A 16,430-nucleotide genomic window follows, 5' to 3' on the forward strand; every position below is an offset into this window, starting at 1 on the left:
AAAAGTTCTTCTCCGTTTTAAACGTCATCCCTAGCTGTGACCCCTTGTCGCTACCTGGAGAATAGGTGATGTGACCCCTGCATCAGTCTGACGAAGGGTCTTGACCCGAAACGTCACCTATTCCTTCGCTCCATAGATGCTGCCGCCCGCTGAGTTTCTCCAGCATTGTTGTCTACCTTCGATTTTTCCAGCATCTGCAGCTCTTTCTTCAGCACTATTGATAAAGAGAGAGTGTCGGTTGTGGAATCTTGAGCAAAAAAGACAAAGTGCTGGAGAAACTCAGCAGGTCAGGCAGTGTCTGTGAGACAATGCAGAGACAACAAGCTTCCATGCTATATTCGTACCCGTGTATATTGTATGGAAAATAAAGCATTTCACTGTATCTAGGTACACGTGACAATAAAGTAGCATTCAATCCACCCCTCTACGTATATTATTTTAGGAAGAGAATTGGGTGGAAGTTCACCACAATAAAAACAAAAAGATCTTTGAGATGAATCCATGCTGTCACACAAGCAGCACAGTGTATTGTGCTATAATGAATGCTTCTGGAGGCTGCTGTCTTTCTACAGTAACTTTGAATGTTTCACAGAATAATTATTATCCAATAAAACAATCAGAAAGTGGTTAAATTCTTGTTGCCTGGATTGAAAGATGAGGATAAAGTTGTTTACTGCAATGCTGCACACTATTAGGATTCATAAGATGCCTGGTCTACATCACTGGTGGAAACAGGCCCTTCCGTCCACCGGGTTCATGCCAACCAACGATCCCCGTACACTAGCACAATCCTACACATTGGGACAATTTACAATTTTACAGAAGCTAATTAACCTACAAACCTGTACGTCTTTGAAATGTGGGAGGAAACCGGAGCACCTGGAGGAAACCTACACGGTCACAGGGAGAACGTTTAATATGTAGAGACAGCTCCCGTAGGAAGGACCGAACACGACTGTCCGGCGCTGTAAGGCAGCCTCTCTACCGCTGCGCCACTGTACCGCCCAAAATCATGGGCCAAGTCGCGGGTCTAACAGGATTCCTCCTACGCGGAGCTGGCGAGGGACTTGAAGGGCCGAACGACCTTCGTCAGTGCTGCAGCAGCACTGCGATTCTACAATGATAAAACTCAGCTCTTGTGTCATTTTGTCTTTCGGCGGCAGCGGCAGGCAATTAGATATTTTACAAAGAAAGAAATAATTAGATGTCCGGGTCTTTTATATATATAGAACTTAAAGGCTTGGAGTCGGAGCCACTGATCTCGGGGGAAATGGGCAAAGATCATAATCATATGCAGTCCAGCACTCTTTAATGGACATCCTAGGATTTATATTTCCTCATTCCATGAAAATTTTAAATTAGTGGCTCCTAAATTGATGCTGTAGCAAGATTTACCCCCAAATTATTGATCTCCTTAGATTTAACGCTGGTTTCCAGCATTTCTTTTGCCATTCCTAGCATCCGCAGCTGTGATTACATTGACTGCCACGGTAATTATCGAACTATAATTGCTTGTTGCAGTTAACGTTGTAGGTTCCATACAAATACTAAACACACAAAGGTTTCCCTCTCTCTGTGGTTTAGATAAACGATTCCAGATTGTGGCTGTGTGTAATGGGCCTGTCCCACTTACGCGATTTTTTTCGACGACTTGCCGGCACCCGTCATAGTCGCTGCAGTTCCAACATGCTGAAAATCCAGCGGCGACCAGAAAAAGGTACAACTCTTTGGGCGACGACTCACGACCATACAGGCCATGTCAGTCACCCCGCGACATATCGACATGCGACGCCTGTATGGTCGTGAGTAGTCGCCCAAAGAGTATGATCGTGACTTTCTGACCAAGTCCCCCTCAGATTATACCATTCAACTTCGCATGAGGGACACTATACAGCAGCCAATTCAATTTCCAGCCTGAGATTTGGGAAGAAACGGGAGCAGCCAGAGGAATCCATGGAGTCACAGGGACAGCAAGCTGGAACATGGGTTTAGTTTAGTTAACAGATACAGTGGGGAAACAGGCCCTTCGGTCCACTGAGTCCGCGCCGACCAGCGATCCCCGCACACTGACACTATCCTCCACACACACACAGTAGGGACAATTTACAATTTTTACCTAAGCCAATTAACCTACAAACCTGTACGTCTTTGGAGTGTGGGAGGAAACTGGAGCACCCGTAGAAAACCCACGCAGTCACAGGGAGGACATACAAACACCATATAAACAGCACCCGTAGTCAGGATGGAACCCATGTCAAGCAAAGGCAGCATCTCTCCCGCTGCGCCACTGTGCCGTGCCTACCATGCCCCATCTGATATTGTGACCATTGCTTGGCCATTGCCTGTGTTGAAAGACAGATAGCAGTTAAACTGCCTGCACAGTGCTTGGACTAGATAATGTGTAACGTGGTGGATCTCTGTGAAATTACTGCGCTGGTGTTTTTGGCTCTCTCTCTTGCGGATGGAATTGCTGTCACTGATTCAGATGGTGGTGAGTTGAAGTCTACCCCAGGACTCGTTCTTGGGGTATTCACCGTGTGCAGCGCTCCTTTCTATGTGTAGTACCCACATTGCTGCGGGGCCAAATCTGGGGATGTTTTTAAACCCAATCTTTATTTCTGATATCTGTTAAGTTCCCATTCTACTACTTGAAAAATGACAAGGACTTCTCCCTGGATCCTGGCTGTTCACCAGCTGGCAGGGCAGCACAGTGGTGCAGCGGTAGAGTTGCTGCCTTACAGCGCCAGAGACACTTGTTCGATCCTGACTCCAGGTGCTCTCTGTGTGGAGTTTATATGTTCTCCTTGTACAAGTGCTCCCGTTTTTCACTTTCAACACCACAGAGATGTGAGGCCAGTTCATTGGCTATTTGTAGGGAGTTCGATGTGGCCCTTGTGGCCAAGGGGATCAGAGGGTATGGAGATTGTACGGGTACTGAATAGTGCCATGATCATGTAAATGGCGGTGCAGGCTCGAGGGCCGAATGGCCTACTCCTGCACCTAATTTCTATGTTTCTATGTTTCTTTTTTCACACTCCATAGATGACAGGTTTGTAGGTCAAGTGGTTTCTGGAAATTGGCCTATTGTGTAGAATAGTGCCAGTGTATGGCACGGAGGTGGTGGAATGAAGGGCCTGTTTCCATGCTGTACCTGTAAAGTCTAAGAGTAAAGTAAACTGTTGTTTCATTGGCTACAGAACAGGTAACCACACTTCAAAATAATTAAATGCAGATAAAATTCTTCCGGGCATTCCTGAGGACGGTGGTGACGAAGTCAGGACTAGCGCAGTGAGGATTACCGCTCCTCCAATATTCTCCTGCTGTCTCCAAATATCGGAGGACAGGACCCTGCGGCAAGTATCCCACGGGGACAGTTAATCAGCACAACCGCAGCACATCCCCAGGTGCTTTACAGCCAATTAAGCAAATGTTCAAAGTGATGCACTCACAGTGTTAATGTCGGCAATTCCAACAACCAATTTGCATGTAACCAGATTCCAGAAACGTCAATGTGACAATGGGAAGGTTATCTATTCAGCATAGAACCAAACTGCTGGAGGTATATATACAGTGCATGTCTGTGTTCATCTCTATGAAATAACTGTGCTGTTGATTTTATCTCTCTCTAGCTGGTAGAATGTTTGTCTCTGTTTCAGAGGGCGGTGGGTTCAAACCCGCTCCAGGATCACAAAAAAGCTGGAGAAACTCAGCGGGTGCAGCAGCATCTATGGAGCGAAGGAAATAGGCAACGTTTCGGGCCGAAACCCGGAAGGGTTTCGGCCCGAAACGTTACCTATTTCCTATAGTGGAGATTGTTCAACTCTCTGCATGGAGCGAAGGAAATAGGCAACGTTACCTGTTTCCTTTGCTCCATAGATGCTGCTGCACCCGCTGAGTTTCTCCAGCTTTTTTGTGTAACCTTCGATTCTCCAGCATCTGCAGTTCCCTCTTAAACTCCAGGATCACGTGGGAGGAATGGATCAGGTAGACGCACAGAGCTTCTAGCCCAGAGTAGGGGAATCGAGAAAACCGGAGGAAATGGGTTTAAGGTGAGGGGGGGGGGGGGAGGGGAAGATTTAATAGGAGCCTGAGGGGTAACATTTTTCACACAAAGGGTGGTGGGTGTATGGAACAAGCTGCCGGAGGAGGTAGTTGAGCTAGATATTAAAGCAACGTTTAACAAACATTTAGATAGGTACATGGATAGGACAGGTTTGGAGGGATATGGGCCAAATGCAAGCACGTGGGGCATGTTGGTCGGCGTGGGAAAGTTGGGCCGAAGGGCCTGTTGTCACACTATATGACTATGTCAAATTAAAAACCAGCAACAAAGGCAAATGGAAATTATTAAATATAAAACCTAGCTGGAATACCTCAGTGGGTCTTGGAGCGTCTGTGGAAGGAATGGATAAACAAGGTGCTTCTTCAAACGTCGCCTCAGCATTCCATCCGGAGGTTCTGCCTGACCATCTGAATTACTCCAGCACTTTGTATTTTACCCAAGATTCCAGCATCTGCAGTTCTTTGTATCTCCTCTCTGGAAATATAAATTTGTTGCTGTCTCCGACTACATTCTATGTTTGTCCCGTCCCTCCCCTGATATCAGTCGGAAGAAGTGTCTCGACCTGAAACATCACCAATTCCTTCTCTCCAGAGATGCTGCCTCACCTGCTGAGTTACTCCAGCATTTTGCGTCTACCTTAAATTTGTTGCTCAATCGGTTTGTAATTATTTTTAACACTGTTTACATGCTAGAATGTTTTAAAACAGCAATGAAACAGAGCCGGCACTGGGATCAATGCAACATCTTGCTGAGTGTCAGAGGTGCCTGACTCACCACTAGAGGGTGTCCCAAACAATAAATTACTCCGAATGACAACGTCACCTCTATCAACTTACAGTTGTAGACCTGCGATCACATTTATAAATGCAAAACATTTATAGAGATCAAGTACAAGTACGTGTATCCATCCGGTACTCAATGAACAACAGATCTGTATGGGTGCACGATGGCACAGCTGGTAGAGTTGCTGCCTCACAGCACCCTTAGACCCAGGTTCGATTCTAACCTCAGGTGCTGTTTGTGTGGAGTTTGCATGTTGCCTGTGCCCAGGTGCTACTGTTTTCTCCCACATCTCAAAGAGGTGTGGGTTTGTAGGTTAATTGGCCTATGCAAATTGTTCTAAGTGTGTAAAGGAGTGGGGTTGCGAAATTGGGATGACATAGAACCAGTGTGCCCGGGTGATCGATGGTCGGCACGGACTCGGTGGGGGTGAGCCGAAAGGCCTGTTTCCATGCTGTATCTTTCAATCATAAAATAAGGATTCCAGAAAATGGTGCTGTTACAAAAGCTGGAGCGATGATAAACCTACATCTGGGCAGGTGATTGGACAGTGTGTGTTAACATTCCACAATAACAGAGGTGTATTTTGAATTAGTAACCATTTTGAGTAAAGCAACATATTAGACCTTGCCAGGATTCTTCAAAGGCTACAAATGATTTCGAGCTAATGCTGCACAGAGACAGCACCAGGATCAAATCTCTGGATGCTGGAACTGTGAGCTCGCAACAACAACTGCAACATCACAATGACAGGATGTTGCCAGGGCTAGAGGGTCTGAGTTATATATAGGGAGAGGTTGAGCTGGCTGGGACTCTATTCCTTGGAGCGCAGGAGGATGGGGGGGGTGATCTTATAGAGGTGCAGAAAATCATGAGAGGAATAGATCGGGTAAATGCACAGTCTCTCACCCAGAGTAGGTGAATTGAGGACCAGAGGACATATGTTTCAGGTGAAGGGGGAAAGATTTATTAGGAATCTGTGGGGTAACTTTTTCACACAAAGGGTGGTGGGTATATGGAACGAGCTGCCAGAGGAGGTAGTTGAGGCAGGGACTATCCCAGCGTTTAAGTAACAGTTTCTTAGGTACATGGATGGGACAGGTTTGGAGGGATATGGGCCAAAACGCGGGCAGGTGGGACTAATGTAGATGGGGCATGTTGGCCAATGTGGGCAAGTTGGGCCTGTTTCCATGCTGTATGACTCTATGACATTCTTGAGGAGTGAACCACTTGGGGAACGGCTGCAGAGCTTCTGGTGATGGTGCTCCCAGTGAGGTAGTGCCAGGATCTAAACTCAGTGACAATGCAGGGCAGCTACGTGGATAGGAAGCTGGAGGTGGTATTCTAATGACAAATGAAACTCCAGCTTGAAATCACACAGTTCTCCCCCAAAAAACTCCACAACAACGCAGGTAAATGTCATTCATTCTACCATGCTGCACTTACTTCTGCAGGAATTGCTGCAAACCCTGTCGCCTCCTCTCTATAGCTTCAGTGTCATTAACTTGGAGAAATGCTTTCTTGCCCGGCAGTTCTGGGAGAGATCTGTGAAAACAAAAGCAAAGGCAAGGTCAGGTTTAGCTTTATTATTGTCATGTGTACCGAGGAACAGTCAAAAGCTTTGTTTGCAAGCTATCCAAATAGATCAGATATATTACACATAAATGCAATCAAGTTAAACTCAAGTCAAATAGAAAGAGCAAAGGGGAAGGTGCAGAGTGCAGAAGATAGTTCACAGCAATGTAGCATTATGGTTGTAGTGAATTGTAGCGATCTATCAGCATTGTAGCATTATGGTTGTAGTGGAATTGTAGCAATCTATCAGCATTGTAGCATTATAGTTGTAGTGAATTGTACACAAAGACCACTGTCTGCAATGGGGTTTAGGTGAGTTGGGCAGTACCCTAGCTTATGGAAGGACCTACCCATATATCACTGAGAAACGGCTTCACTGTTGGAGCCTCGACTTTCGACAGCAGGTCAAACCATGTCAGCATCTTGGATGAACGTTCCATGACACCTCTGGCCGGGCCAACAGTGGCAGCACCCAGTGTAACGATGCTAACCCTCCTACTGACTCCAGCATCACTAACTTTGGTTCTGTATCATGAATGCATGGTTGGGCAGGAGCCTCCATCCAAGGTGTACTTACACTAGTCCAGCATTCTTCTGCAGCCGGCGTCTCAGCCACTCAAACTCCCGATACCGTCTCCGCACACAGGAGGATTTCACAGTGAACGCCTTGCTGTTTGTCTGAAAGAGTGCAGCAAAGAGCCTGTTAGTTAACCACATCCACCTTGACTTACACTCACATTACAAGACTTGTCCCTGCAGGTGATGTAAGTAGCCTGGTCTTACAACACAGGCCAATAATTGACGTTGGTATTGTTGTTAATTTATGTATTATTGTAACATGTAGCAAGATACTGTGAAAAGCGTTGGTGTATTAACCCAAAGTCGCCTTATCTGAAAATTTCATGTAGTGGGCACTGCATTAACGTCAAATCAAACTACGCGGGTACAATCTAGCCACACACAAGTACAACAAGTGGAAAGAAAAAAATAAACAGAGTACAGAATATAATGTTACAGCTAGAGAAATTAACATATAATCCTTCAATGTGGTAGGTTGGGAGATTGAGACAACACCCTAGTTTGTGGGAGGTAGACACAAAATGCTGGAGTAACTCAGCGGGACAGGCAGCATCTCTGGAGAGAAGGAATGGGTGATGTTTCGGGTCGAGACCCTTCTTCAGACTCTTCAAACTCAGAACACTTTCAAAGTGAAAAGTCTTCTTTAAACTCAGGTCTCGACCCGAAACGTCACCCATTCCTTCTCTCCAGAAATGCTGCCTGTCCCGCTGAGTTACTCCAGCATTTTGTGTCTACCTTCGATTTAAACCAGCATCTGCAGTTCTTTCCTACACATTGGTTTGTGGGAAGGTCGCTGAGTAGTCTGATAGCAGCCGGGAAGAATCTGGTGCTAGGTGATTTCAAGCTTCTGTATCTTTGCCCGACGGGAGAGGGAAGAAGAGGGAATGACCAGGGTGTGAGTGGTCCTGCTTTCCTCAGGCAGTGCCCACTGCATTAAATTTTCAGATAAGGCGATTTTGGACTCCAGGGGGAAAATCTCTACCAGAATATGTAAACATTTTACCATTAACGCGTCGCTTTTTCGAGAAGATATGATTATACACAAACAAATAAACACACGAACAAACACACACACATCCAAGATCAGACTTTTAATAGGTATATGATAACCCTTGTTCTGGATTTCCACACCAGAAGATATGAAATCTGCCATTGCAATTCCTTTTAATGTTTATCATTTTATTGTAATAACAAAAACTGTAGATACTGGAAATATTAAAAAAAAAGAAAATAGTAGAGGCATTCAACAGGTCAGGCAGGGTCTATGTAGAAAGAGGCAGAGTTAATGTTTCAAATGGATGCAATCTGAAATGATAAAAGGCCATTGAAACTCTTCAGTTTCTCTCTCCTTAGATGCTGCTTGACCTGCCGAGTTTTTAAACCACACTGCATCACTTTTGAGAAAACATCAATGACTATACTTACATAGAGGAATATTTTATAATCCACATACGACGCCCAAGAATTCTCATCTTGAATTTGTGGATCCTGCACCCTCACAGTGATGAATTCCTACCGAACATAATGTTTGAACGTTAAGTACATCAAATATAAAGGAGTGTGGTTTCATTCAAAGCTCACATGCTGTGAGCATTTCCCTTCTATTTCATTCCTTCATCCTTTTCCCAGCTCGATAACAGGCAGACCTGAATAAACAAACGGGAAGATAGACACAATATGCTGGAGTAACTCGGCGGGACAGGCAGCATCTCTGGAGAGAAGGAATGGGTGATGTTTCGGGTCGAGACACTTCCTCAGACTAGAGTCAGTAGAAAGGGAGACGAGAGATATAGACGGTGGTTGAGAGGTATAGAACAAATGAATGAAAGATATGCAAAAAAAGTAATGATCATAAAGGAAACAGGCCATTGTTAGCTTTGCTAGGTGAGAACGAGAAGCTGGTGTGACTTGGGTGCGGGAGGGATGGAGAGAGGGAATGCAGGGGTTACTTGAAGTTAGAGAAATGCATACTGCTGGGTTGTAAGCTGCCCAAGCGAAATATGAGGTGCTGTTCTTCCAATCTGCATTTGGCCTCACTGACAATGGAGGAGGCCTAAGACAGAAAGGTCAGTGTGAGAACGGGAAGGGGAATTGAAGTGTTTAGCAACCGTGAGATCAGGTAAGTCCAGGCAGACTGAGCGAAGGCGTTCAGCGAAACGAGACTGAGTGAAGGTGTTCGAGCTCGAGCTGATCATTGATCCTGATCGACTGGGTAAGAAGAAGATGATTTGTTTCAGACCTGCTACGTTTACTGCTTGGTTCACCTATCCCTTCCCACCCAAACCACCCCCTCACCAGGTGCTTTCCCCAGTAACCGCAGGAAATGCAACACCCATCGCTATACCTCCTCTCTCCACTCCATCCAGGGACCCAACTGTCCATTCAGATGAGGCAGTGGTTCACATGCAGCTCCTTCAACCTCATCTACCGTATCCGCTGTTCCAGGTGTGGACTCCTATATATATACTGGCGAGACCAACACAAATTGGGTGATAGTTACGCTGAACGAGTACGCTCAGTCCGCCTTGGCCTACGTGATCTTCCGGTTGCCAAACATTTTAACTCCCCTTCCGAGAGGAGGTAGTTGAGGAAAGTCCTGTAACAACATTGGAAAGACACTTGGACAGGTACATGGATATGAAAGTCCCTTATGGTAGGCTCATCTAGAAGATGAAGATGCTTAGGATCCATGGTGACTTGGTAGTTTCCAGTGCCGGATTTAGATGAAGAGAGGCCCTAAGCTGTTCCACTTGTGAGGCCCCCAACGACCGGACAGCCATAGCGGCCAAATCTCCCACAATTCAAAGCGAGGGAGAAAGTGCCCAGCGCCGACCAGTTGCCGTTGCAGTGCGCATGCGCAGGGCGGCCGATGATGTGCTGGCCGTGGTTGTGCGCATGTGCAAGGCATGCCGTGCCGGCGGATGAGGAGCGAGCGGAGCCCAGCGGCCCAGACACGGATAGCGGGGGGAGATAGTGAGAGAGAGATAGAGAGGGGGTCGCCCAGAGTTGAACGGTAGGTGTTCTGCCTTGGCCGGAGGCCCCCCTAGACCTCAAGGCCCATCAATTTTTTCGGGGGACCCCCTAGAAAGTGGGGGCCCTAAGTTATAGCTTGTTTAGCTTAAACGTAAATCCGGCACTGGTAGTTTCTATGTTCTAATTCTTTACCTCTTCCTCTTGCTCGTTCATCATTCTGTTCTCAGGTGAGGATTCAGGGCAGCATTTGAAGATCATAGACACACGGAGACAACCTTTCCATCGACACGACAACTTCTTGTTGTCCTTTACAAACGTGTAATCGATGAATCACCTTGCTGAAAAAGTAATTAAAATAGGATTAATTTGGGGGAGTTGATGGGAATGTGAGGAGAAAAGATCACAGGTAAATTCTTATTGCTATTAGTTAATTATCGTCAGCCTGCTAAGATATAGGGAAAAGCTTTGTTTGTGAGCTATCCAGAGCAAATCCTGCCGTATATGAATTCCATCAAGCACTACATGAGTACAACAGGGAATGCAACGGGAAAAATATCAGAGAGCAGAATGTGGTGTGACATCATTGTAACGTTACAGTTACAGAGAAAAAGTGCAAGATCCACAATGAAATAGATTGGAAGATTAGGACTAAACCCTCATTTATGGGAAGGCCGTTCAGTAGTCTGATATCAGTGGGGAGGGACTGTTTCTGAATCTGGTGGTACCTGATTGCAAGCGGATGTATCTTCTGCCGAAAGAGTGATCTGTGGGACCAGTTAGGCAGAAAACTTGAGATTCACACAGCAGTTTGTGTGGGGGGGAAAAGGCCTTCCGCAATTCACCATTGAACAGCTTGCTTCCAATAATATGCTGAGCTCAACGCCACAGTAAACTCTCTCTCCATCAACCCTACTGCATCCGTTTAATATTTTGAAAACCATGATGAGTTCACCCTTAAGGGGCTGTCACACTTGGGCGACTATGATGAAGACTATGATGAAGACTATCTACAACTATCTTCGATTACCCTCGATTACCTACGACCAACATGACGACCTACTACGACTAAACCTACGAGTAAAAAAAGTAGCGATTTTTTCCATGGCAACGTTTTTTTACTCGTGGGCATTTTTCAACATGTTGAAAAAAACGCCGCGACCTAGCTGAGGCCTCGAGTACACGGGGACTACATTCGAGCATGAAGGAGAGTTACAAAGACCTCCTACTTGACAACCATGTCAACCATGCTGCGAGTATGAGTCGAGTGCAAACTCGCCAGAACTCGCGGATTAGGTCGCTCAAGTGGGACGGCCCCATTACAGTTACAAATCAACACAAACTTTTTCAAACTGTCTTCATACTTTAACTCGTTAAAAGCCAATATCATTCGAGTTAAAGCATGCAGACTACACAAAGTCTGTGAAAGGATAATGTCCACAGCTCACGCAATACAACAATAGCAGCAAAGAATATCAAGAATATCATGCATTTAATTGTCAGAATGAAGTCTGAAGAAGGGTCCCAACCCGAAACGTCACCCATCCCTTTTTTCCAGAGATGCTGCCTGACCCACTGAGTCACTACAGCACTTTGTGTCCATTTTCAGTATAATCCAGCATCTTCAGCTCTTTTCTACACATGTTTTATTGTCATATGTCCCAAAATGGAACAATTAAATTCTTACTAGTAGCAGTACAGCAGATATGGAAACATAGTACTCTGTAAAACCCATAATAATAAAGAAACAATGTTGACTACATATATAAAAGAAACAAATAAACAAACAATAATAGTGCAAAGACAATAATGTCCCAAAATCTATGTGCGGTAGTTCAGCAAAGTAATAAAGTAGAAATGTGGAAAGAAAACAGAGAAAATATGTTATCAATCTCGATTCTTTCTTGTCTATTTAATAATAGTTTTCAACATGACTGAGTATCTGTGAGTAAGATGGACAAGAGCAACAGTTCAGCTCATCTCTGGGCAGTTAGTAATCCAGGCAGTGGATTCCGACCCAGAGCCTCACCTTTCACCGTGCTTCCACATCCAAGTGACACTGGCAGCCAGCAGCAGGTCCAGACCTCTGCCCCACACGGCACTGAATGCCACATCATTACACAAGTTGCAGTCCATGCAGGCACAGAGTCAACGTGCAACACACTGATATCACCTCCCTCCCGCCCGACAAACATCTCACGCAGAAGGGGGGAGGAGGGAGAGAAGGAAGGGGGTAGAGAGAGGAGAAGGGGGCAGGAGAGAGGAGGGGGAGAGAAGGGAGGGGGGAGAGAGCAGGGGGGAGAGAGAGAAGAGAGGAGAGAGAGAGAGAAGAGGGAGAGAGAGAAGGAGGGGTAGAGAGACCGGGGGAAGAGAGAAAAACTGTCCTGACATTTGTTCTTTCATTGGTTTAGGCAAAATATTAATTGGTGAAATTATTTGTTTTAATTGAAGAATAGTGGTGAAGAGCCACAACCTGAAATACAGCACAGTGGCAAGGTTAAATCACAAAGTAATCATTGCAAATGCCAAGTTTATGCTATTAAAAAGCTGGGGAGGTTTACATTTCTCAAGATGGGTTGTCAGAATGTTGTTTGTAATTCTGCAGCCTGTTACACCAGACCTTCCCTTTAAACATCCAGCTGTTGCAGCATTGATAACAGTTGAAGAGAAGTTGGTGTCATCCCGATAGTGCCAAGAGGCTGAATGTAACAGCTGATAGGAAAGATTACTGAATCGTCCTGGGTCGATTTAAATTGTACGCAAAAACCCACAAACCCAGGGTCCCAGTAAGCAAGGTGTGCTCTCTCACGAGGCTCCACATCACATCGACCCTATCTCACCACACTAAACTTTTGTTGCAGGGTCCATCGTCAGATACAGGGGGAAAAAAAGGTCTTGACCTGAGATGTCACCCATTCCTTCTCTCCAGGGATGCTGCCTGTCCTGCTGAGTTAATCCAGCTTTTTGTGTCTACAGTTTAAACCAGCATTTACAGTTCCTTCATAAATAAAATGACTATATGCCTCACAGCACCAGAGACCCGGGTTCCATCCTGACTACAGGTGAAGAGAGTTTGTATGTTGGCCCTGTGACCTGCGTGGGTTTTCTCCGAGATCTTTGGTTTCCTCCCACGCTCCAAAGATGTACAGGATTATTGGTTAATTGGCTGGTTATAAATGTACCATTGTCCCTAGTGTGTGTAGGATAGTGTAAGTGTGCGGGGATCGCTGGTCGGTAAAGACTCAGTGGGCTGAAGGGCCTGTTTCTGCGCTGTATATCTATACTAAACAAAACATGGCAACAGGACCAGCACACATGGTGAGAAAGTGGGGCAGAGACACAGGTGCTCACTACAACACTGAGATATCCAGCCTGCACTCCCTGCAACACTGCCAATTGCCTTTGTTTGTAATTTAGATATTTCAGATGTTGGGTTCAGTAACTTGTTCCAATTAGCTCCAATGGCATTGACAGAGCAGAACAATTCCTCCGCCTCTACCACATAAGATCATAACTTCTTGATGAGAGGTTATGGAAAGAAGGCATGAGAATAGGGTTAGGAGGGAGAGATAGATCAGCCATCAGGTTCTTGAACACTGCACAACATGAACTACTACCTCAGCATCAATTACCTTTTATGGCGATAATTGGGGACTTTGGTTGTGGTTCTTGATTAGTTCGGGTTTCAGGGGTTATGGGGAGAGGGCAGGAGAATGGGGTTAGGAGGGAGAGATAGATCAGCCATGATTGAATGGCAGAGTAGACTTGATTGGCCGAATGGTCTAATTCTGCTCCTATCACTTATGAACTATTATGCTTACCTAGTATCATTGAGTTATTAATTTATTGTATTATTGATTATTGTATATTTATTGTGTATTATTGTGTTAATGGGACGGTTAAGATAAAGCCAGTAAGAATTGAATTGTTCTGTTGCTGGTATGTATAACAATTAAACTTCTTTGTGCAGCCTAATCTGCAGACATGTACAAGCCAAGTTCCTCAAGGATCTCACAGATAAACCTTAGTCCAAAGTGACTGCCATACCTTTCCAAAATAAAGTACTGGTACTGGTGCTTGTTTGATTTTCCAAAATAAAGGTGGATATTGTTCAACCTCTGCTCCTACTTAAAATAATTTGCACAAGGTTTTGCAGCCATACATAAAGGTATTGACGACACAAGACTGTCAGGGAAATATCAGATTGCTTCAGATTAACAAATTGTTCTGGATTAAGTCACCTGAGGTTTAGCTGATTTTCATATCAAATTACCTATAAATTCAATTCTAAATTCCACTTGGATAATAGGTCAAAAACAAAGAGCCCATTTGTCTGTTTAGCTGAATACAAGAGGACCACTGGGCTTTGTCAAAAAAAGATAAGGAGGTGCTTCTTATATCCTGGCTAACAAGCCTCAATTGACCAGTAGCGACAAAAGAGATTTATCTTATGCAAACAGATCAAGAATCACATCTCCTGATAAATGATAAAATCGGGAGTTCACGTCATAATTTATTCATTGACGGTAAACACAAAATGTTGGAATAACTCAGCAGGACATGTAGCATCTCATATTCCTCATATTTCGCCTGCACATCTTACAATCCAGCAGTATGAATATTGATTTCTCCAACTTCAAGTAACCCTTTCTTTCCCTCTTTCCACATCCATCCCACAGCCTAGTTCTCCGACTAGTGTCACTGCCCTTCTGATTAATTTTACTGATCGTGTGCATCTTTGTCACCTTCCCCTCTGCTAACAATGAATCCTTCAACATTTGATTCTCAACATCTGCTTTTCATTTTCACTCCTTCCCATTCCATATCTCGAGTCTCCCTCTCTCCTGACTCTCAGTCTGAAGAAAGGTCATCACCAATCCATTTTCTCCAGAGATGCCGCATGTCCCGCCGAGTTACTCCACAATTTTGCGTCTATAATCCAGCATCTGCAGCTCCTTCTTATACATAATCTCTTCATTGACTGTTTCCGTGGTATGACTTTATGACAGTGTATAAGCTTAAATACTTTCTCATCAGCCGAAATATGTTGAGAAACACAGCTACAGGAGGAAACAAAACATGCACTCACGTCTGTTTCATTACCTGTAATTGAGGCCAAAGCTGATCTGTCCAGATTGTATGGCTTTTTCCCACTACCATAACATAATATTATGTGACGCAAATCAAAATCCTGTACCAGCGCAAACAAAGGCAGTGGCCAGAGCAAAGCGCCAAAAACCACCCAAGAGAACCAAGGACTATGAGTCTAGGAAGGAACTGCAGATGATAGACAATTGACAATAGGTGCAGGAGTAGGCCATTAAGCCCTTCGAGCCAGCACCGCCATTCAATGTGATCATGGCTGCTCATCCCCAATCAGTACCCCGTACCTGCCTTCTCCCCATATCCCCTGACTCCGCTATTTTTAAGAGCCCTATCTAGCTTTCTCTTGAAAGCATCCAGCGAACCTGCCTCCACCGCCCTCTGAGGCAGAGAATTCCACAGGCTCACCACTCTCTGTGAGAAAAAGTGTTTCCTCGTCTCTGTTCTAAAAGGCTTACTCCCTATTCTTAAACTGTGGCCTCTAGCGTGTCCAAACCCTTAACAATCTTATATGTTTCAATGAGATACCCTCTCATCCTTCTAAAATCCAGAATGTACCAGCCCAGCTGCTGATGTTGGTTTAAACCGAAGATAGACACAAAATGCTGGAGTAACTCAGCGGGACAGGCAGCATCTCTGGAGAGAAGGAATGGGTGATGTTTTGAGTTGAGACCCGTTCATCAGACTATGTACAAGGACTATGAGATGTGTTGACATGTGTAAGTGTTGCCGGGATACAACGAATCGAGGAGAAATAAAACAGCATCTTTGAAGTGTGTTTATTATATTCGGATCAAGGCGAAGATCTGACAAGGTGAGTTCATAAGTGACAGGAGCAGAATTAGACCATTCGGCCCATCAAGTCTACTCTGCCATCCAATCATAACTGATCTATCTCTCCCTCTCAACCACATTCTCCTGCCTTCTCCTCATAACCCCCGACACCCCTACTAATCAAGAATCTATCTATCTCTGCCTTAAAAATATCCACTGACTTGGCCTCTACAACCTTCTGTGACAAATAATTCCACAGATTCAACACACTCTAATGGAGGTGAGGCGGACTGAGGCCAGGGAATGGCCCAGTGACCCAGACCTCTGGTGCATGTCACCTCTCGGGGAGCGGAGAGGAGGGGAGATGGACTCTATTTAATGTGTAGGAATGAACTGCAGATGCTGATTTGCACCGAAGGAAGACACAAAGTGCAGGAGTAGCTCAGCGGGACAGGCAGCATAGAAACATAGAAATTAGGTGCAGGAGTAGGCCATTCGGCCCTTCGAGCCTGCACCGCCATTCAATATGATCATGGCTGATCATCCAACTCAGTATCCCGTATCTGCCTTCTCTCCATACCCCCTG

General features: G+C 45.1%; 1 protein-coding gene across 2 annotated transcripts in view; it reads right to left on the bottom strand.

The window, feature by feature from the left end:
- LOC129710136 (sorting nexin-11-like) overlaps nucleotides 1-16,430 on the bottom strand; it is a 59,373-nt gene that overhangs the window by 42,056 nt on the left and 887 nt on the right. Inside the window, exons 1-5 of one of the 2 annotated variants that reach the window (XM_055656885.1) lie at nucleotides 11,997-12,074; nucleotides 10,163-10,308; nucleotides 8,423-8,509; nucleotides 6,996-7,096; nucleotides 6,290-6,388 (exon numbers count right to left, since the gene is read on the bottom strand). In XM_055656885.1, coding sequence (XP_055512860.1) covers nucleotides 6,290-6,388; nucleotides 6,996-7,096; nucleotides 8,423-8,509; nucleotides 10,163-10,228 — 353 coding nt within the window. In that variant the 5' untranslated portion in view covers nucleotides 10,229-10,308; nucleotides 11,997-12,074. Of the gene's footprint in view, nucleotides 1-6,289; nucleotides 6,389-6,995; nucleotides 7,097-8,422; nucleotides 8,510-10,162; nucleotides 10,309-11,996; nucleotides 12,075-16,430 lie in introns of those variants that run through there. The other variant, XM_055656884.1, reaches the window with a different exon arrangement.

This window comes from Leucoraja erinacea, chromosome 27 (assembly GCF_028641065.1).
Source record: "Leucoraja erinacea ecotype New England chromosome 27, Leri_hhj_1, whole genome shotgun sequence".
NCBI lineage: Eukaryota > Metazoa > Chordata > Chondrichthyes > Rajiformes > Rajidae > Leucoraja > Leucoraja erinaceus.